At 38.8% G+C, this 23792-nt stretch overlaps 1 protein-coding gene across 1 annotated transcript in view; it reads left to right on the forward strand.

Moving 5' to 3' along the window:
* Positions 1–23792, forward strand: part of KPNA3 (karyopherin subunit alpha 3) — a 53885-nt gene that overhangs the window by 14731 nt on the left and 15362 nt on the right. The window contains exons 2-7 of the mRNA XM_065053515.1: positions 5952–5996; positions 19139–19228; positions 19387–19416; positions 19517–19569; positions 19658–19753; positions 22065–22150. Coding sequence (XP_064909587.1) covers positions 5952–5996; positions 19139–19228; positions 19387–19416; positions 19517–19569; positions 19658–19753; positions 22065–22150 — 400 coding nt within the window. The remainder of the gene's footprint in view (positions 1–5951; positions 5997–19138; positions 19229–19386; positions 19417–19516; positions 19570–19657; positions 19754–22064; positions 22151–23792) is intronic.

The following is a 23792-nucleotide window of genomic DNA, read 5'->3' on the forward strand; positions in this document are numbered from 1 at the left end:
GAGTTTTGTTCTTGTAGTCTTGTATAGCTCTGGTGGGGTTTGTTGGCTTCCTTTGATTTTTGTTGTCGTTGTGTCCCCCTCAGGAAAAACTTTCTACATTATGGATTGGCTACAGAGGGTTTGAAAAATGTTATCTTGTTCTGGTGTATGTTAGACAGGTACAGCAGATTGATTTTTGGGATGCCTTGATTTTTTTTTTTTTTTTTTTTTTTTTTTTTTTTTTTTTTTTAGTTTACAGGAGCTATATGAGTTGCCTTTCTGGCAGTTACATGACTTACGCTGTTCAATGGTTTTTATGTTAAACAAAGGGTCAAGAAGCCAGAGAAGCTTGTTAGACTTTATTCTCTCCTTAGAATCTTAATGCTGTTCAAAAATTGAAAGTAATCTTTTTGTTCATTTGCCAGGAAGGTGTGCATGGGCTGTCTTAAGACATAAAGTGGTAGTGTTACAGCAGTGATGCTTGCTCTTTAACATGTAATGAGCATCTCCTGCACCTTTGTACAGGGTTTCATAAACAGTACTTGTGAAGTATGACATAGTTGAACCAGAGGGTCCCAAATGTTTAATTACATCAAAACAATTCTTTGATGTGCTGACAGTAAGGCTTACTGTTGATATCAGGAGTTTTATGTACAGTTTTTTGTTCTGTCATAAACCAAAGCATTTCTCTTCTCCACAGATGCCTTGAAATTGAGCTTTGAGTTTCTTGTCAGCTTCTTCTTGGGAGAGAGATACCAGCTGAAACACTGGTCTGATGAGGAAAGCTGTATTCTGTGTCACTTCTGCTCACTGAGAGTGTCAAAGGCAGTTTTACAGGGCATTCTTTGAAACCTTATTTTGGACATTCACTTGAGGCTTGCTTTGTTTTCAAGGTCAAGTGTCTTTTTTGTCAGCTTAGCATTTTTGTGGTTTGTATCGCCATGAAAGAAGGTTCCTTGCAGCCCTTGACATAACAGCCCTAATATGTGTAGTGTTTTTTTTTTTTTTTTTAAATGGGCATATTAAATAATGGGCATATTAAATTAATTTCCATTTTGATACTTTGAGGGAACCTAAGGATCCTTTTTCTTTCAACTGGAAGGTGTTGGGGAGAGATATTGGCATGTAATGCTTTGTATCTGGCTTTGGAATAGTATTCAGAATTTCAAGGTAGAAGTGAGAACACTGATCTATTTAACAGCATCTGATAGATTTATTTTTTTATTATTATTATTTTCTGATTTATTTTATTTATAACAACATGCAAAGGAACTTGAAATTAGAAATACTGCTGAATACTTCTGACTTGTAATAAGACAGGGTACTTGGTGAATTACTGTGGTTATGTCAACCTGTCAAACACACTGGTAAGTAATTATTCTTCACAGATGGGGAACTGGGGAAAAGAAATCTCTTGTTACAGAAGCTTTATGAACTTAAGTCTGACTTGAGTCATGTGTAACAATTGAGTTGTAATGTTGTAGCACAACTTGGGAAGTGTTGTATATTCTTGTTTCTCAATAGTACATACTGACTGATAGTTATTAATTTTTACTTTCTGCACCTTGTGTGTGGTGCATTAGTACCCTTGTGTTTAGGTGTGGCCTCACAGTTCAAATTTTGCAAGAATAAACTGTCATAATTTTCTGTGGTTTGTAGGGTTTTGTCTATGCCAAGTTTTCCCTCTCTGAGATTTGAAGTCTGATTTTCTTAATTCAGTGAAACAGTTCAGATTTGTCTCGGGGAGGTAGTTTTGAGATGTGCTGTTTCGGTGTGATGTGAAGTTACTTGTTTGAGTATGTTAAGCTGAGAAGTGACCGTAGTCAGATGCTGTGCATGTCAAACACTATTAGATCCATCGGTAACATCTTTTTAGGCTTCAACTAGTATAGCATATATAGACTTTGGCAGATGGTTGTCCTCCCAGCCTGAAAGCTGATAATGAATCTGTGGGGTTAAGTTGCAGAATAATTTTGTCTCTTCTCTCTGTTTCAGCTGACCTGTGTTAGCTGGGGAAAATGTTTAACCTTTCTACTACTGTATAAATCTCTTGTAAGCAAGCCTGTCAGTTCCCTGCATGCTGGGGCTTGCAGGTAGTATAAAAGTGTGGTGTTCTGCTTACAGTGGTAATGCTTCCTTAAAGGGAGGCTCACAGTGGTATTTAAGACTGCTTCCTTTATATACTGTTGGATTATAGTATGTTTACTTTTTCAAAGGCTGTAGGAAGGTCCTGATAACCTGCTGTATTTCTAAAATGCTTCATCAGAAAAACAAGCTTTAAATAGCTACCTTTTAAGAAATGCCAAATCGGGACAAAAAATGACCTGGATTGTTTTAAGTCTGACTTTGGAGGAATAAAATTCGGGATTTGCCAGCCCTCCCTGCCTGTCCCCACCCCCCATTCCCCAAAAGATTAGATTAGAAATTGTGCCTATCAGTCTGCAGGTTTTAAAATAAAGCTTACAAAACTCCAGCAGGAGAGTCCAATATATAACATGGTGCTATACGTATACTTTGATTTTGTGTAATGTAATGAAGTTGAAGCATATTTTTGATCTTAAGAGTGTGGTCTCTCTAGGCAAAGAGAGCCAAATTGCAGAATTGCAGCAGTTTATTGTAGAGCAGTTCATCACTAGTGTAGCAGCTCTTGTGGTAAAGAGAAGATCATGATGGGTAACAGCCTGAATAAATCCCAGTTAAGTAGCAGGTGTAAAACTGAGAAATCAGGCCATTGTCAAGTGCATACATGTTTTGCATGTACAGTCTATAATTGCAACAATTTATATATATGAAGTGGATTCCGTGGTCTTAAATATATTGGTATGCAATGGTCATCTCATGTCAGGGACATGGAAGTGAAATATGAGTATCATCAAGTTAGAAATAATGTCAGCATACATCTAGCTGAGGGCACTGGTCACGGTCCCACCATGGCAACCGAGTTTAACTGCCAGAATGTACCATAGGCTCTTTGAGAACTTCAGTACCTATCCTTGTAGGACGACTTCCAGTAGTCCTAACACTGTACTGCTGATTCTTGGATGACCCTGGTGACCCCAACATGCTGAGTTTTTAAAGATGTCGTGCTGGCAGGAAGCTCTGCAGGACTGGGAGACCTTAATTCAGTGGGGGCCAGACAAAACTCAGCACTTCTGTGAAGCTGAGGCTAAGTGATATCCCCAGTTATCAACCTGCTTGCTCTGTGAATAGAGAAGCAGCTCTGGACTTAATGGTGACTGCTGCCTATTCTGTCTTTTAAAGGAGGAAGGAAGAAAAGCAAATGAACCAGAACTGCTTTGAAAGAGAAGCTACATATAAAAAGTTTAAAGGGAAATACAGAAGAACAGCTGAAAGGATAAAGCCTAGGTAGTACGGAGATTGCCTTAAGATGCATATTAAAGCTCAGAAAATGTATGCCACTAGTCAGCAAAACATCCACGTATTTGATAACCTTTTTGAAGAATCTTTCTAAAGAGTGGTAGCTTTGTAAATGAGGAGAAGATGAGAGATTCTTGCACATTAAATGTAAAACCATTATGGAGTAGTCAAATATTTTGAAGAACAGTTTGATAAAAGCGAAAAACTAGTAAAAAATATTGAGACAGAATTGCAATAGGGTAGGATCAGTGGGGCTGAAATAATGGAAGTATGAAACAAAGATAAAACCCTAACTGAGAAGCTGAGTGAATTATTTGCCTTTAGAAAGAAGCTTAGAATCTTCCCAGAAGAGCCTTTATGGATGGATGACTCTGAGAAACTGTCTTTAGTCAAAGCATTGTTAAAGGAGGTTTTAGAGTAAATTGATGAAATGAATAGTAATGCCTTGACTGGGACTGTGTTGTATTGGTCTTTTTGTAAATGAAAAATACTAAGCTGTTGAACTGTTGAACACAACATATAATCTTTCTTAAATCTGCCTTGCTTCCAGAAGAATGGTAGTTGGCAAATGTTATGCTTGTCCCCTAAAAAGCTTCAGGTTTGGTCTGATTTTTTTGCTCAATAGAAAATACTCTAGAGTGTTATTCCATAGATAAATGAAAAAATAAATTGTAACCAGGAGCAAACTTAAGTAAATTGTGTCTTGCATCCATGAAATCACTGAGATTTCAAATCTGGCACATACAGTACTGGATTTTGGGGAGAAAATGCGAATAGACACTCAAGTTAACTAATTTCTCATGTATTTGAGTACCCCATAACATTTAAGGTAAGTAGGAACAAAATATTAGATTTTAGAGTGGAGTTGGGGGGGTTGTTTCTAGTGGGAAGTTCCATAAAGGACTTTTGGTGTCTAGCACGTTTGGAATGATCGAGAAAATGAGCTTTTATAGCAGAAATCTAAGACAGCTTTGCCTAACAACATTTTTCCATTGAAATGGGAGTTATCATGGGGAAGAAGTGTTGAAAAACATTTTTAGGGTGTTTAGTGCCCTTAAATTTGATCCAGTTTTTAAAATCATTCAAATATGAAATTCTAATATAATGAGAAACTTGAATGACTGGTCTTGCTAGTTGCATGCAATGACTTTTCAGGTTCTTCAATTTGTCCATTCCCCACCTACCCAATGCCCTCCCAATTCCCCAGCAGTCCAGTCCTGTCATACTGAGTGTTTACAGCAGGCTCAGATGCTCACAAGATTCAAATGGTTTTGCAAAATAACGAGGAGGAAGAAAAACGTAGTTCTGTTAGATACTGTAGTGAGAGTGTCCTCTTACTGCAATGAGGACTTGTTTTATTTAAAGTAGTGTAGTTGATGCTTGTAGATGTAAAAATTAGAATTGTGTCTGTGTTTACTTGAGTGAGTTGGTTAATCAAGCAGTGGACAGGAAAACAAGCCTTACACCTTCCATACTTTTAAATTAACTTAAGGTAATAAAATGAATACTGCTATGCAAACTGGTTGAGAACAGTGAAGTTAAGGTAGTGATCTAAGCACTGAAACTACATCCTGTGTAGATTCATGGTGTGAAGTTTGCTCATTTTATTTACTTGTGTTTGAGTTTTAGCATGTTTGGTGTTTCTTTAGATGGCTGATGGGGAGTGCTGATGTTTTCTGTGTACTGCTGGTCTTCACTAAGACTTTGTAGTTTAGGGAAGTTACTTGCCCAAACTCAAAAGGAACGTGATAGCAGCAGTGAAGGTCAGTAGGAAGGATAGGACACAGAATGTATTTTGAAGGCTAATTTTAGTTAGCGTGGGTGATCTTTGTAGGCTGCCAGCAGTCATCCAGTTCCGATTTTCACTCTATTGCATTCTGATGCTACATGTCTTTTCCATTGATTGTGAAATGAATGCAGGGAGATTGCCTTTACTAGGCTAAAATTGTTCTTTCTCAGGCTTGTGATCTCTTTCAGCTAAGAAGCACTGTAGGGGATGTGTCTTGAGTTCCCAGTATCTTTAAGGAGCTGATATGTTTATGGGCTGGTTTTTCTTTACAGTGTTCAGGCTATAGAACTTAAGAAGACTCAGTGTCACTGTGCTTAATTTTCTTTTACCACAAGCCTTATCTGTCTTGTTTGCATTGAGCTCAGTCATCTTCTGTCACTCATGGTTGACTTTGGCCAAATAACTGGCATAGGTTACGCGTTTAGGTTATGAAAGTGATCATATGCGAATACGAGACTGTCTAACCTGCATTTGCTGCTCCTTTTGATGTGCACATGTAAGTACTTGAAGAGTCATTCCAGTGAGACTCCATGAGGAAGTAAATGTTTTCTGCCTTTGGGATACTTATTGTAGTTTATGACAAAGCTTTCTGTAAGATGTAGTCTTTAAAAATAAAATAAAATTAAAAAAAAAAAAACACAACAACAACTCGTGCATCTTGCTAAGAAAGATTGAATTATAAATTACACACACTGGTTTCAGTGTCTTTTTGATGAATAACTGCACTTTTGACCTAGAAACAACTGACTCTAAACCAAAACACTTCTTTCTTTACATGCAAATATTTTCTATTTTTTATTTACAGACTATGAGAAGACACAGAAATGAAGTTACAATTGAACTGCGGAAGGTGAGTCTGCTTTTGTTTGTCAACTGTGTTACTTTACTAATAGTGCTCTGATGTCCAAGGTAGATATTTTGCCATAAGCTTTGCTTCATGGCTCCAAACTTACATAAAAAAATTTGTAGATTACTAACTGCAGATTCTAATGTTAGTTTTACTCTCCAAGTCCTTAAGCTCAGTACAGCGGAACAGTACTGCTGTACTCCAGTGTATCACTTGCAAATAATCCATATTCAGCTTCTGTACCAGTTCCCTTATTGTTACAGTGAAGGCGTCATCAGTTTAAATGTTTAAAGCCTCCAAATGGGTAAAGGGAGAGCTTTAGGATTTAGAAAGTGTGTATGTTCGTTTATTTTGTTTTCTGGACATTACTGCTTCTGTGCTATAGAGGGGAGTTAATTTTAGGCTCATATTTTGATTGTATTGGGTAAATGCCAATATAGCTGGGAAGAACATGACTCTGAGAGGTGATCTAGTTCAGTGCTCTGCCTAAATACAAGGTGTGTTACACCCTCATCTTTCATAACACTGCCAACAGCCTTTCTAAGCACCTTGAAGGGTTGATTGCTGCTGGAGGACGTTTTCACAAGCTAAACCACTCTTGGGCTATGTGTGTAAAGAGAAAGGGTGAACTTTTATCTGCTTTTGCGTACCTTCAATACATTTGAATACTGATACTGGCCCCTTTAGCTTTATCCTGTTGAGACAAATTCAGTTCTTCGCCCTTTCCTTCAACATTCTGTTTCCTAGATTTGACTTGTTGCTGCTCCTCAGATCCAAATTGCCTGTATCTTTCTGGAAGTGCAGATGTATGCAGGCCACAGCTGAGGTTTAAATGGGACAGTGAAAAACAATTTTTCACACAGTATTCTTATTTATATTGAGTATGTTGTTGACTTGCACTCAGTCTGTGGTTTGTTACATTCTTTGGACACTTCTTCCTACAGTACCGCAAAGCAAGGATAGTTGTTTGTGTTCTCTATTTGCATAGTTAAATAAATGCAGAAGTTTTAAACATGATTGCTTCTTGTCTTTTGAATTGTCTCTGCTATTCCCAGACTTTCTTAACCTGAATTCCCATTCTGTTCCCCAGAATGCTTTAAGACTTCCCCACCTTGGTATCACCCATGTTTTCTAACAGTTTCATGAATGACTTGGTGGAAGTGTGTGCTTTCAGTATTCTAGTTGTAGGACAATCTTCTTTGGGTCTCCCATGTGATGCGTATCTCCAGTTTGCCAGTTGAACCATTGACAGTCTGGGCCATACTTGGGAGTGCACACCCGCCCAATTTCATCTAAATTTTCTTTTCAGTACTTGCAAACTGAGAGAGAAGATGAAAACCTTGCTAAAATCAAAGTGAAGTGTTTCTGAATGGAAGTTATGTTGATAAAAATTAGCCTGACTTGTTTTTGAGAAGTTGTGTCTGCACTTATCCCCTGATTGTGTAGGAGCTACCAAAAATGTTGTGCTAGTATGTTCTTGGGATCCTTCAGCTCTTTTTGAAGAGACCTTTTTTTTCCCCAGGTCTCATAGAAAACCTTCTGTATCTCATTACAATAACTATCTGTAAGGTTCATCCTGAGACTATAAGAATTAGTTGAGGAAACCTAATTGGACACAGATGACTGGAAAAAAAATCATAATAACATGAACATGATGTGTCATCTAAAAATTGTTTAATGCTTTCATATTTTCCTAAGCAAAGAATCTAGCTGAAGATGTCTGAATGTGTTGTGTAGCTTAAGCTTAAGCCTTACCAGTACTGCCAGATGACCAAGGTGTGGAGAAGGTGACTTTTACATACAGTGGCAGGTGCCAAGTGAAAAAGGAAATTAGCCAGTTTTTTATTAAAATGAGATTCAGGTAATTTTGGTTTCTGAATTATCAACAGCTGAAGTTTATGTTGATATTATAAAGGCCTTCTCTGTTCAGAACTAGTGTGTTGACTCAGTGTAAACTCACTGTGTAACTGTGAAATTTGCACTGGGAAGAATCATTCATAACACTTTGGCAGCCAATGCCTGCTAGCAAAGCAGTGCTGTAAAAGATGGCTTAGCTAATGCAGCATATCCACATACATCTTGTTAAATTGAGACTGTATGCAAGCATTCCAGTGCAGACTTTGGAGAGAGCTTTGCAGTACAAAGTGAGAATTTTAATTTTAATTTAATTCTCATAATTGTTTTTTGTAACAGGTCACAGTTTCAAGGTCATTTTATTACAGAAGCATGGTGGGGAACAAGTCATACACTTAAGGAAATGGATTGTTCTGTGTGCAAGGAGTCTTGTATGTGCCAGTAATACATGAGTGAAAATGAGGAAGAGGAAGCCTGTGAGCTGCTAGTGACTTTTCACTGAAAACTGCATGTGCAAAGATCAGTTACACATTTAGAGAAGCCTAAGCACTGGATGTAGGTCAGACTGTAAATCAAGAGTGAACAGCAGCTGCAGAACATTTAAACGTAGGAAGTTGCATTCTTCTAGAGTGGTTGCTGAACATCTTTCACTGCAGAGAGCAGAAGAAATCTGCTTCATTAAGAGATTCAGCATGTGTCCGAATTGCTGGTTTGGAGCAGTTGAACTGGTGCTTGTGGGTAACTGGTTTGCTGTGGGAACTCTGTGGCAGATATGAGGCTGTTGCTTCTGGTAAAGAATTGGGACTGAAATATAAAGGGATACATTTTATTAAGCTCCAACAGTGGAAAGGATAAGCTGTAATATCATTGCTTCAGTCTTCATCTTCATGGCTAACACTGCTACCCTAGCAAGAGTATGCCAAACATAGGAATTGTTTGTGTTGGTGTGACTTCAGTAATCCATCAGTGCCTCTTCAAAACAGAGTCATCTTCCCTTTATCCCAGCTATCCAGATGCTGTGTGTGCTTTTGAAGAAACAGGAAAATTGAGCATATTCTTAATCTGTTCGGGTGAAACACTATATAGTAATGGGTTTGTCTTTTGAATATACCATAATATAAATATTAAATGAATGGATCTGATAAAGTTGCTTACATCTTTGTTTTGCAAGATGGAATAAATAAAAAACCTCACAGCTTTGAACAGTAGTAAGTAAACAATTTCTGCATGCATTAGTGTGAGGTGTTTATTCTTTTGAGATTACAGACATCAAGGTGCATTTGAAACACATTCTGTATTTCAAAATGTATTATCTCTGTTCACTATCTTCACACCACACTGCAGCTCTTCTTCAGAAAGAAACCTTACTTTTTTTCCTTCCCAGTTTTCTCACTTTTTCATTAGGAATTGAGCTAACAAAGTTATCTATGACATAAAAGGATAGCAGTTATCTGGCAGGATCCTGGCTGAGGCGAGGCTTGGCACTGCGAGCCAGTCAGATGGTGCTCCTGGTGGTCAGGTGCCCTTTTCTGATTCCATATTGGCCTTGCTGAACATGTGTTTTACGCATATTGGGAACAGACCTACTAAACTTCTGGAAAGATGGTCTCTGGCTATATTGTTAGTGCAGCAATGGGCCAAAGCACATTTCTCTTGCCAGACAGACAAGATAATGATGTCAGTTCTGGTCATGGAGACTGTCTCAGGATTTAAAATGTAAGTTTCTTGGTATAGTGTCTTTGCGAAGTCTGATTTAGAATGTTTAACACTTAATTTTAACATTACAGAAGCCAAAAGGCTGATCTGTTAGCAACAGGGACTCTGGAATTAATTGCCTAACCTAGCTGATTAGTCTCACACTAAAGGGGAGTGGGGTGGGTGAGTAATGGTTAGGATTCAGTTTAAGGTTCCATCCCTGACAAAGCCTGTAAGTCCATTGCTGTGAGAGCACCTTTCATTCTTGGGCGCTTGGCCTTTGGTGAGGAGGAAGCTTGAGCTGGGCAGCTTGTGTGCTCTAAGAAAGGTGATCAATGCTGTGGTCATTCAGTCAGATGCCACCCTTCAGAGGAGGCCTTAACACTCCTAACCTCAGCAGAAACAGGGGATCCTGCCCTCCTTTGAGGCCTGCTAACTAACTGGAATGCTAAAAACTTCCAGGATCTCTCACAAGGTTTATTTTTTACTTTCTTGGCAAACTCCACTGCCTCTGAGAGCTCATAGACATGAGCTCATGAAAGCTCTAATTGCCAATTAAGTTAGATGCAAGGCAAAGCAATTATTTGCTAAACAAGTGGTGGATTAAGGAGCAGTGGGCATAAGTCTTTTTTACCTGTTTCTCTGTCATACTGTACTTGTTGCCCCTACTCTGATCTTTCTTAAATAAGATGGCTTATATCCACAATAGCACCTAAATAAAGTAGTGTGCCTTAAGGAAAGGAGTCTGTCTTCATCTTGCTGGGAGACCTAGGGTGGGAAAAATATTTTTCTGATTCCCAGGAAGTCTAAAAACGCAAAGAAAAAAGTTAAAGAAGTCCACATTTTCATGTTCAAGACAGTAAAACTTGCTTTGGTTACGTGTCTTTTCCAGTTGAATGTGAAAGTGTAACCTTCCATTCACTGTAAAGCACATTTTTTAGGTCTAAGTCCACCAAGTTCAAAGAAACAGCTATAATCACAGGGAGACTGAAGCACTATTAGTATTTTCTTCTGGAGGGTTCTCTATCCAGTGTAAGTAGCACAGATTCTTAGGAAAGAGCTTGCATCTACTGTGCCTTAACTGATTCCTCAAATTAAAAAAAAAGACCCTAGGAGGAAAATTACGTCCTCAGTGTGTTCTTCTGGAGACTTGGTTGAAAAAGGCTATGAAGAAATTCCTTGGAGGATTGCTTGAATCCATTTTAGTAAGAGTTTGCTTTGGTTAACTTAACCAGCCTCAGCCTTTGCAATCTCTGCTTGGGGCCACATGCTGGTGTACGTGTACATGTCTACTTATTTTTAGTCAACCTGCTCATCTTCCATGATGTGCACTGGCCCAACAGGAACATTGTGACTGCTGTCTGTTGTCACAAAAGTGAGTTAGCAGAGCTCAAATGTAGAGAACTAGCCCTCGTCTTCCAACTGCATATCTGTAGCTGTGCTTTCTATCTGAAGAACAGTCTTGGAATCACTTTGATTTGATTGCCTTTGGATGCAAGGCACATAGTTCACTGAGCATGCGGGGTGTAATTTTGATATCCATGGATTGTAGGATCATCAGATTGACCTGTTCAGCCTTTTTACAGTTTGGGTTTATTTTTTTTAAATCTCCGTAGGCGCTAATCAGTTCTAAGACAGTGAGTAGAGCCAACTAATAGTCCTTTCCCAACCATTAAAGAAATAGAATCTTCCCCAAGGTTCATATCCAAAAGCTTTTACTAAATTTACTCAGGCTAGATAGGCCACCTGTGAAAACTTTGATTTGGAGGATATTCAGTAGAGGTTTTCAGAGCATCCCTTTACCATGATGAGGCTGGAGTGGTAGGCTTTTTCTTCATGATGGACTGTGGCAGGTGCTCTCACTCCCCAAAACCAAAATTGGACATTACATGTAAGTGAAACCTAGAAGTTCAGCTCAATCTGTCGAAATCATGGTAGCTTAAAAGGGACATCTGGACAACCTGAATCTACCTCCATCACTGGCCTGATCCTTTAGTCTTTCCTAGGATGTAAGAGCAGATGAAAGAGCTGCTGCTTTTCACCTGTGAATAAAGCTAATGCTGGATGGCACTTCAGTTTCTAATGTTGAGATGTTCTTTAAGTTCTACTCTTTGTCCTCAGAGGACTCAAACATAAATATCATAACCTTCATAACAAAAGAACTTCATCCTACTGGTTGCTGAGTTCCTAAGCCTCTCCGTGATCTGAAGAAGCATTTAGTAATGGTGTTTGCTACCTGAAGGCAAAGATTTTGTGTATTTCTTTTCTCTTGTGATCTTGAATCTTCCCAACAGAGTTGAGACTTCACAGAGTTATGTGTCAAATGCTGAAAACCATGTATAAATTTATGCTTAACACCTTTGACCACTCCATTAGCATATCCTATTGGTCATGTGCTATAGTACTAAAGTGGAATGTTGCGCAGAGCTGATGGACATCCTTGTTGCCCACAAGGATTCTTCTTCTGTTAATCATGTTGTCTTTGAAACTTGTTTGCATTAATAGGAACTTTTTTTAATCCTGTGGCCATCTTCCAAGAAGGTCAGCAAGAAGTACCAGGATCTGCAGGGTTTGCATATTTACTGTTCATGTAGCCTGACCTTCCCACTGTCAGTGAAGCAGACAATGGGTATCTGTCATCAAAAACTCTCAACAGATCATCACACTCATGGTATCATTCCTGTTGTTTCTAACCATTCAGCATTTTTGCCTGGCGAATGTGTCCACATAGCTTTTGTTCATACTGAAACCTCTGTAGACAGTGTTAGTAGGATTTCTACCAGAATGTTGACGTGCTTATAACCAACGGTTTGTGAGCTTTCAGACTTGGTTGTACATATCATGATATCATGCATGGTACAAGCAGTGGTTGAGGATCTTCACTTCTGAAGGACAGCTTCTCAGTTTTGTTGGTGACAAGGTCTTAGCCTTCATCAGGGATTCCAGTCTGAGACCTCTCCCTTGGAAAGGGCTCTCTCACCATGCTTTGAACAGGATGGCTGTATCCAGGTGTGCTCATTTGGTTTCATTTTCACCACAGGAGCCTGCAGAAGAGGCCGGTGCTGTGATTTAGGCAAAAACTTTTTAGTTTGTCACAGTATGGTCATGCCAAGCTGCAAATCGTATTCTGTTACCTCATGCGGGGGGGTGGGATTTGTCTGTCAAATTACAGCATACAGTGGTTTAGCTGTCCAGGAATTGGATGCTTCTCCAAACAAACAGAACTGTTTCAAATAGCCTTAGGGCCACTTCTTAGGACCGGAAGGTTCTGTGAACGTTTTGACTTTATAAGAAATGCTAATAAGGATAGCTTTTACCTAGTAAGAAAATTTTAGTGCTTTTGAATAAGCGCTAGCTTCTCTGCTTCAGGCTGTTGTGAAAGCTCCTTTAGGTGTGTTTCTGACAGTTGCTTTCAGCCCAACCATCTGCAAACAGTGAGTAGCTACAGGAACATTCTTGCTTGCTCATACTTTCTGGGGCTAAGGTCATTTTTTGTGGCACCACATGACTGACAGCCTGAAGATGTTGTCTGCATTCACAGAAATTCTAGCATCAACTTGTGGTCAATTATGTCCTGTGAAGTTCAGCTGTATCTTCTAAGGAGGGTAAAATATCTTGGTATTAGAATACACCTGCTTACTCATATGTATTTTGGTCAACATTAACGTTAGGAAGCATCCTCCTAGGCATGCTCATGTTGCCAAAGGAATTGAATGGTTGTGTATACAGGTATAAAGGCTCTCTAAGGAGCTATTAACTTGCTTGCTGGAACAAGTGAGAACTGGGCTCTTGGTTGTCTCAGTTGTGGTGTCTATTATGGCCATTGTTAACAATCAGCTACAATTAGAAGGCTTTTCAGTGTTGCTGTCTTATGGTGTTGAGATTTCTAATTAGTCTGATGCAGTTTTTCTCTTGCCAACGGGCTGTGTCTCATAGTGGAATTTAAACCTAGATTATATGTGTTTGGTGGCCAGACTTTGAAAGGTTGTTCCTTTGTTATAATCTTCACCCATCGGTGGCCTCCCAGTGGGATGTCTCTGTTCCTGATAGCGGCAGAACAGTTAAGTGGTTCTCTGCTTTATTTTACCTCTCAGCGTGCTGCTGCCATTAGGAGAACAGTCCTTCAGTATCTGTTCACCTGGGGATTCAAGGGACTCTCCTCCAGGGAAGTTGAATTTTTGTGAGGAATACTGCTTGGAGATACCCACTGCCTCAATGTGGGTATGGACAGTTGCTTGAAGTAGAGAGGCAAGTTACTGTTCTCCTGCTGTTCTTCTGTAAATATGTGTTCATTTACAACCTGCCCTCCTTTCTTCTTTGTCCAAGTTCCTGAGAGATTTCTACCAAAAAAAGTGTTCATCACCAATTCTGTAGCCCCAAGCAGAGACAATTTGTACATGCCCCTCTAAATACTACTCAAGGGAATTATTTCAGCTAACAGTACTTGAGTGATTAACCATGAAGTGTGTATCACATAATGGTTACAGGCAGGTAGTCTTTCTGAAGATCTTTGGGTGAAGTGGCATGAAATAATCTAGTGCTTTGTCCACTGTTATGCTCCAGACTTTCTGCCTCGTGTTTGTGGAAGGTGATTTTCTAGCTATTTGGCTGCGGAAGGCCATGCGGCTCATTCCTGTCATTCTGGGAGGATGCTGTTCGGTCACCCACAGTGGGACTCTTGCTTTGTTCCAGCTATATTCCAGCCACTGCCATCCTGGTATTTTGGGGTGTTTGAGAGAGGATCTCAAGATTCACCTTCATTCTTGCTCTCTGGAGTAACTGGGTATAATAGCCCTTATGTTACACTCTAGTAGAGGCACAACCCTGACAAACCCTTATCACTCAGAATGATGTGATTGTGTATGTTGAAGAGAGGGATACACACCTATAGAGGGATACACATTCAGTACCACAGTTGTTGCAGTGTGGCTTTGCTTTTTGAATCCAAAAACTTGGAGATCTTTCAAGCTAGAAAATGTATGATATGGTTTCAACTGTTTATGGTTAATGTCTTTTGGGGATGAAAAGTATTGAGGGTGGAACATGCACGATAGATGCAGCCCACATCTATGTGAATATCTAATATTCTTACCCATTTTAATAATGTGATCTTCATTCCAAATGGATGCCATCTATTTAATTTCAACAAAATTGAGAAGGCTTTGGCCTTGTTTAAGTTTCCACATATGACAGCAGTGAAGTAATATCCCTTTAAATGGCTTTTGCTTATCCTCTGCATTTTGGACAGACTTCAGTCAAAGCTCCCCAAAGTGCATCCATTCTGTACAAACATAGGTTCTTTTGTGGGGAGCAACACAGAATGGTAGTGTACCAGTTTCTCTTACAGAATGGTTGGGATTGGAAGCGACCTCTGGAGATCATCTGGTCCAACCCACCAGCTAAAGCAGGTTCACCAAAGCAGGTTGCACAGGAATGTGTCCAGGTGGGTTTGAATGTCTCCAGAGAAGGAGACTCCACAACCTTTCTGGGCAGCCTGTTCTAGTGCTCTGACACCCTCAAAGTAAAGAAGTTTCTCTATGTGTTTAGATGGAACCTCCTGTGTTTCAGTCTGTGGCCGTTTCCCCTCATCCTATTGTTGGGCACCACTGAAAGGAGTCTGGTCCCATCCTCTTGACACCCACCCTTGAGATATTTATAAACATCGACGAGATCCCTTCTCGGCCTTTTCCAGGCTGAACAGACCCAGCTCTCTCAGTCTTTCCTCATGATCTCATAGCCTGCCACTGGACTCCCTCCAGTAATTCCTTGTCCTTCTTAAACTGGGGAGCCCAGAACTGGACACAGTACTCCAGATGTGGCCTTACCAGGGCAGAGTAGAGGGGGAGGAGAACCTCCCTCAACCTGCTGATCACGCTTTTTCTAGTGCACCCCAGGATACTGTTAGCCTTCTTGGCCACAAGGGTACGTTACTGACTCATGGTCGACCTGCTGTCCACCAGCATGCCTAGGTTCCTCTCTGCAGCGCTGCTTTCCAGCAGGTCCACCCCTAATCTGTACTGGTGCCTGGGGTTATTCCTCCCCAGGTGCAGGACCCTACGCTTGCCCTTGTTAAACTTCATTAGATTCTGCTCTGCCCAGTCCTCCAGCCTGTCCAGGTCTTGCTGAATGGCAGCACAGCCTTCTGGTGTGTCAGCCCTTCCTCCCAGTTTGGTATCATCAGCAAACTTGCTGAGGGTGCACTCAGTCTCTTCATCCAGGTCATTGATGAACAGGTTGAACAGGACTGGACCCCGTACTGATCCCTGGGGAGCCCCACCAACTACAGGCCTCCAATCAGACTCTGCACCATTGATCACAACCCTCTGAGCTCTGCCATCCAGCCAGTTCATGATCCATGTCATTGAGCACTTGTCTAACCCACACTTCCTAAGCTTACCTATGAGTATGTTGTGGGTGACATAATTCTCCCCAAATAAGGGGATAGTTCCGTAAGGTCAGAGGATTCGGTGGTGAGGGAATCTGCTAATACAGTGATGTGAAACACCTAAATGGGAGAATCTGCTGTTTGAGCGCATAAAAAGCTTTTTCTTTTTTTAATTACACAATAAATGTGAAAATATCAAATGAGATGTGACATTTCCTAACTAGAATTTTATTTTCAGTAAGTTCAATAAAAATAGTTTAGTAATAGTATGTTCTTAGTTAGTCAATAGTTTAGTTAATAGTAAGTTCTTGAGCAATCAATTTAATCATCTTTTGAATCGAAGAATCTGCAAGAGGCCAGCATCTAAAAGACTTTTCTACAGAAATTTAAAAGTAAATATCACCTGTCCTAATTGCAAGATCTTGCAAGACACATAGTTGAGTGCTGCTGATACTGAAAAAATTGTTTGAGAAACAAGTAAATATCACCAACTGAATCTGTGAATAACAATTCTTACAAGAACCATATTTTCCAAAAACTCTGCAAATCTCTTTCTCTGACTTTTATGAGCACAAGATGTATAAAATTCAACCAAATACCTCAGGCAGAGCAGAGCAGAACTGGGAAAAACCTGCCTTGTACCACAGTAGTTTACTGATAGTGACAAAGAAACTTGACCCTTCCAAGTCAATGATCTAATATGGATCATTTGACTTGGTCCAGCATACAGCTGGTGATGGTTCTGCACTAAGACCACAATTCCTTCAGGCTGCACCTTTTCAGTAGCCAGGGAACATCTGCGGGACCAGTGTCTGCCATCCTCCTAAATAAATATGTAAATTCCTGTATGTTCATGCATGTATTGACTTGCTCATGCCCATGAACTGTGGTGATGCCTCTGGGTGGGAAGAGGAGGACAGTTGACTCAAGACAGGGCCTTCCGCTAGCTTCAGTCCCTTGTCCCGAGACTGGCTTGTTTTACCCTGGCAGCACAGCTGATCCTGGGGGAGCCGTTCATCCGAGGGGGGCAGGAGGCCCTTCCTCCCTGGGGAGATGCATGTAGTAGCCCTGTGCTGGAGAAAGCTGACCTGAGCATAGGCCTCTGGAAATTTGGTCCAGTCCCTGTAGTTGCCAAAGTATAGCTACCGTTTAGATGAACAGTAGGAAAAGGAATTGTACTTGAGCAAAGCCAGATTGATTTGGTTTGAATGAAGTTTCCTCATTAGGGATGTTCCTTTTCCCTAGGTTCCCCACAGCAGAGACTCAGGCACGGATTCCAGAAAGTCTTCTAAAACAAATAATTTATTCACAAGGTACAGTGTAGAGCAGCTCGAGCTGGGGGTCTCCTGAAGAGGGACCCTCAGCAGAACAAAAACTTGGATGATTATAGCCCTGCAGTCCAAGCCCCCCCACTGCCTAGTGTGGCACTCCAGGCCAATTGCAAAATTAGAGTCTGGGGTCTCCCTGTTCTTCATTTTCATCAGGTGTGCTGTCAGTCAAAGGCCAGACCTGTACCTGCAGCTGAAGAAAAAGTTCTGGGCAAACTGAAACATTCTTCTGGTTTATCTTCTGTGTTAGACACCGTTCTGTTCCTTTACTTATCTCCAGGGATGCAGCTCCCCTCATCTTCTAGCCTGAAGACTCTGAGGCCTTTTTTATTTAATGAAGCAGAAAGTTTCAAAGGTTCACAGCTTGCAGAAATTACGCAAAGCAAATTTTACCTGTGCTAAGAGAATTCTATATAAGCACTTTCTAAACAAGTTCCACAAGAGTCAGTATACCAAATAATTCATTAAGCCAAGGCAGTCTATTCCCTAGCACTTCTTTGCTTAAAATGGCAGTGCCATGTACTTAGTGTGGAAAATCAAATATATTCTAGGACTTTATAGCGAAAGCATCCCCCAGTGTGTACCTGTCTGATGCCATTTGTCTGCGCAACACTGTTTAACTGCCTGCTCATTTCCATCTTCCTTCTCTCCAAAACCACTTGACAACAAAATATGTTGTCTGTATGGATGTGGTCTGAGTATGCTGCCACTATTAATATATTGCTTGAGAGCCTTTCAAACTGAGGCTGGAAAAGTTGTTTTAAATTATTTTTAAAACGTCTATTTTTAAAATGTCTAAAAAGTAAGCAGGTCCTAGAAATTTTGGATGTCATGTTGCTCTTTTTTTCTAAAATTAAAAAATAATATATATATATATTTATATTTATATATTACAAGCAAGGCATGGTATAGTGTGGTCTCTATAATCAGTACTGTTTGGTTGTCAGATAGTTGTTTGAGACTGAAAAGCCTGGTTTTCCTTGTTAGTATATTTGGTTTAGGTGTTACAGCTATTTTTTACACATTTTTCAATGTTTTTCTTCATTAGAGATTAAAATCTGAATGTGCTTATTAAAAACAAAACCACAGAAAGGTATTTAGCTATATATGTGCTGCATCATAATCTTCAATTGCCTGTTTGATCCTTGATTGTACCTCTAGGCGTATCAAGCAAAAGATAAAGTCTAAAATTTAGAAAACTTTGCTTCATGCGTTTGGAATAATAGCTTTAGTACATTTTAAATTTGTGAAAACATGCATCTGGTTACAGTTACAATTGATGATTTGATTCCTTTTTAAATTAGGGCTTTAAGTGTTCAAATATTCTAATTAAGCAAGGTAGAAATGTTAAATGGGTACTTTACCACTGAGAAGGTAATTTTTTCTTCAGTAGTTCCTTAAAGGAGCTAAGGCTAGCGGATGCTTTATTTTGAGTCAGAAATCAGGCTAACAGTGTAAGTGGGCAATATTTATTACAAGTGTCAATGTACATGGATTGTGCTACTTTACACACAAGATGAAAATACATGTAACCAGGGAACGTTGAAGTAGGTTTAGCTGAAAACTAATCTGACACTGGAAAATAATTTCTGTTATGTGTGGCTAAATGTTAATGTCATGCAGATCTATGTGTATGGTAAATGTCTGTTACAAAATTGATCCCCAAACTATAAGTTTTAATTGATTCAAATGGCATGGGTTGTCATAGTTCTGTGATTAACAAGCTTATAGATTCTTACAGCTGAAATACTGCAAATTCTATTTGCAGTTACAAATGTATCTTAAAAAATAGCAGTCTTGTCTTAACTTTTATTTTGAAAGGGGCCACTATATCATCACCCTGTAGTAATAAGCATTGTGTCTTTTCTGTCATTCTGTTACAGAACAAAAGAGACGAACATCTTTTGAAAAAAAGAAATGTTCCCCAAGAAGAAAGTTTAGAAGATTCTGATGTTGATGCTGACTTCAAAGCAGTAAGCGCCTTATTTTTAAAACTTTGGTAGTGTCTCAAAACATTGTAAAGTAGAATTACGAACTGATACTTTGTTAAAATCAGTTTGGTTGTATTAAATGTTTAAAAATAATATAATTTAGCAACAAAATTACTAAAACTTTTTTTTTTCTTTTCAAGCAAAATGTAACGCTAGAAGCTATATTGCAGGTATGTTATGTTTAGCTATTTTTTTTTTTTAATTAGAAGTGTGTATTTTGTGCATTTTTAGGTTTTATTGATTATTTATTGATTATTTATTTATTTATAGAATGCCACAAGTGACAACCCAGTGATCCAACTGAGTGCTGTCCAGGCTGCAAGGTAAAAATAAAGAATGGCACAGAGATATATTTCCCACATGTTTTTAATTATGAAAGTTACTTATTTACTTTTATGTTTAATTTCACAGAAAACTCCTATCCAGCGACAGAAATCCACCTATTGATGACTTAATAAAATCAGGAATTTTACCTATTCTGGTAAAATGCCTAGAAAGGGATGATAAGTAAGTATACTTTGAAAAATGTTCATCCTTACTGAAAATCTGCATCCAAAAAAACCCCTTGTTATTTCAAATGAAACTGAGGATTCATAGCACCATATAATTTGTCCCAGTTGATCACATTTCATGATGATAAACCATAAATTCTCCAGGAGTATTTATTCTGCCACAGAAATGTCAGTGTAGTTTTTAGAACTTGCATGAGCATATCCAGCTACTGGAGAAAGCCCTACTAAATTTCTCATTGGATATGGATATTTTTAATAAACCTGTCTCAGAGTTACTGCATGTATTTATGTGAAGGCAGAGAATGTGGCTGGTTGTGAACAGGGCACTATTCTTTTCCAGAGCACACTTGTCACCTTTTTCATTAAGGTTATTAGCTTAAGTTTCTAGCTGCTTGCGTTCACACTGCAAGGTGGGTTTCCTGCTGGCTCTGTGCTGCTCCCTCCTGTGATGGTACAACACAGCAAACATGCTCTCTCTCATGATTCTGTGCTTGAAAACAAGCTTCAGTGAAGGAGGTAGAGAACACGGAGCATGTACTTGCAAGAATTTAATGACATGTAAGAAAAATGCCGTATTCCACAATCTGTGAGCCCCTTATTCAGATAGATGGGAACTAACACATTTTGAGGTAAATGTTTTAGCTTGTCTTTGGTATCAGGCAACCATACATGTGTTTACAGTATTTCCATTTTCAAGGTGATTTCTGCAGCCACAAGGGCTATGAACTTAAGAATGCAAATTGGTATATTTGGTATAATTTGGTGGTTGCAAAACATCAAGCGTGAGTAGCTTTTTTTTCAGGTTGTTTAACAAAACAGTTGCCTAGAAGGCAGCTGGCAATAATGTTCAAATCAGGATAGGATTTTAAAATGGGTCGTGAATGCCTGTTTGCTCTAGAAGTAGATGGTTTAGTGCTGTGAAGAATTATTTTAATTTGAATTTTCTGTCTAGTTTTTGGATCGTTTATGTATGTTAAATAAGCATTTCAGAATTGAACTGAACATTTTCTGAAGCAATCCTTTTAATTGTGATTGCTATATAATATTTAGCAGAGGTAAATTCTGCAAAGACTTTGTATAGCAGATTGTTAAAGCTGTTGTTTGTGTTATAAGGGAAAGCTTATTGCAAGAGGGAGAAAAGAAGGACCGACCTAGAACTAGAATTTTAATGCATTTGATCCTAGAATCTAAAGGTTTATAGATAGCTGCTGACAGGTGCTATTTGTTTTTACAAATCCTTATTTACACATCTTGGGCCCTCCTATCTGTTTCTTATCCAATTTCATCCCCAATAAAACCTTAAAATGCTTTGGAAGATAACGCACAAAAAAAAAAGCTTAAAGGAAGCAGGTGTTATAGCTATATCCAAAACATAACTGATAAAGATCCAAAAAAGCATGCAAATGAAAAATAGTCACCTAACAGTAAATATTCTTTGCTCCTCCCAGCTGACACCTTACTGTTATGCTAACCACCATAAGCTGTAAACTCTTCTGTAGCTTCTAGAACTCTTAATCTTGATCATACGCTTGAGACTGGTTTTCATGCAAACTGTTTTACTAAACTGCTGTTGGCACAGGCAACACATGACAGGCGTCTTGGAAGAAATGTTCCCCCAGCTTTCGTAATATTTGTGACTAATTTTATCTGCATTTAATAAGTCAGTTTTAATACAGGTATCATGCTGCCTTTTGATACTGATGCTTGGTCTTTTCCCCTGTCTGGGATGGAGCAGAAAAATGTCTTTATCCCAGTATACCAGCTTACACTTGATATGGGATGTAATGTCAGAAGGGCCAAGTTTTTGTTAGTTGTGGTCAGACATGGTTAATTTATTGAGAAGTCCTAATGGCAGCCAGAGAGCTGCACTTTCTTCACTAAATATGGATGGCATTTGGATCAGTTGAATGTGAAGAGGTCTGTGATACCCGTTAGAGAGGCATAATTAAATTTTACGATGAGGAGTGCTAGAAATCTTTCATACAGGAGGTAATTAGTTGACTAGAGCAGTGGTCAGCTTCACTGGTTGGTGTGTGCTTTAACAAGTATTACTGGTTTTATTTTTTTAACTACTAGTAGGAAGTCAGAATGATGGGTGGTTTACAAAAGGTCATAGAATCTGGTATCTTTTCTTTTTTTCCCCTCATAGCTTTTTCCTCTGAAATGTCTAGGCTTAGTGTTTTTTTTAAAAAACTGCTTAGATATAGAGCGTCTCAGAGTGGATACAGCTATTAATACTGAAATGAACCATAAAATAATCAGCAGATCGTGTTTCAACTTATTACTGTATAATTATTTCATTACAGTCCTTCATTACAATTTGAAGCTGCATGGGCATTGACTAACATAGCATCAGGCACTTCTGCACAGACTCAAGCTGTTGTACAGTCTAGTAAGTATTACAATTTGGTTTTGGGGGGGTGGTTGATATTGTGGGTAAAAGCGAAGAAGGGATATTTGGATAACGAATGTTATCCAAACTATTAAAATAAGAAATGCATGGATGTTGTATTTTTCAAAAAGTTTCTACATTGCTCTTAAACATCTCTTTGTCACTGACAATTAATATTAAGGCTCCCAGACCTGATTTTCCTTTAAAGAAGATAGAGAATGACAGATGCTAGGAGTATGACAAAAAATGTTAGTCCTTTCTGATTCTTATTTCTGGAGTGTTGTACCGTTAATTTCCCTATGGCTAAAACTTATGTTAGGAAGTAATTCTTTTCTACCTCAAAGGTGTGTTCATCAGTGTTGCTGAAGTTGTTAATAGGCTGCTCATTTAAATACAGATTTAAGAAAATTATCATTCTTTCCTTGACCATATGATTAATATCTCCTGTGCACACCATGTTTGTTGTGCTGCCTTTGTTTCTTGCATAACCAGCCAGTGAGGTTTCCATTGTGAAAAGAGATAGGAAATAAACAGTAGAGTTAATTGAAGATAAATTATTCAAAATACTTTTTCAGGATTTTATATATAGATTTTTTTTGTATCAGCACGCTTATCTTAAAACCTTTATGCTGAATACAACAGGAGACTAAGCAGATATGTAATAAATTGTTTTGGCTTATTCATATTCACTGTTTTTATATGGGAAAACGGTGACTTAGTTATTTGATTTATTTTTTAAGTGTATGAACCTACCTTTCAAATGAAAATGCTGGTTTGTACGTTTTAATAGCTAATGAATTATGTCACTAATTGTTAGATTCTGTATATTTCAAATACTGGAGCAATAGAATAAGAATGCTAATACAAATGGTCTTTGAATAAAAATCCAAAACCTTTAAAAAAAATGAATATCTTGAGTTTGCTTAAAAAAATCCTGATGTGATTTGGGCAACTCTGTTTTTAGATTGTTTTTCTGGTGTCTAAATAACTTTGAAAATCTGTTTGAGTTTTTTCATCCTTCCCAGCTTGTTCATTAGTTAGTCGTTATCTTCCTTTTTCAAGTTCCGTAGTGTTATCATATTTGAATGAATGAATCTAATGAAAAGGATTAAAAGAGAAAATCTAGAAAAAAATCTTATAGGGAAAATTAAAAATTAGGATGAAAATATGTGCAGCACAGCCAAAAGTGTTGCTGTTACCTGAAGCATTACTAGAAGTTCAGGCTGGGGTATTTCTCTCCCAAAAATCTGTTTAGCTCATGCTTGAAAAAAAGAAAATATGATAAAATGACTTTAGAGAGGCAAAAAGCATTTTCCAAGCTTTACTCCAAAAAACAAAATGAAAGGAGTTTAGTCTAAAAGTGTCGCTGCTTTGGCTGGAAGATGAGTAAGGGAAAGCAGCCTCTCAGCGCTACTCCCTTCAGATAAGGGATGGTTTGAGGAAACAAAGCAATGAGCCCTTGCAGCTGTAGGAGAGGCTGGTGTGGCCTAAACACAAAAGAAGAAAATAAAAAAATACAAAAGATAGCCTCCTGCAATCAAGAGGGACAGGTGGCAATTGGAAGGCCCAGCAAAAGAGGCAAGTACTATACACACAGAATAGAAGTTGGCAGGAGCCAGTGTGGAGCAGAAGTAATTCATTT

The sequence above is a fragment of the Columba livia genome, chromosome 1 (genome assembly GCF_036013475.1).
Source record: "Columba livia isolate bColLiv1 breed racing homer chromosome 1, bColLiv1.pat.W.v2, whole genome shotgun sequence".
In the NCBI taxonomy this organism is placed as follows: Eukaryota; Metazoa; Chordata; class Aves; order Columbiformes; family Columbidae; genus Columba; species Columba livia.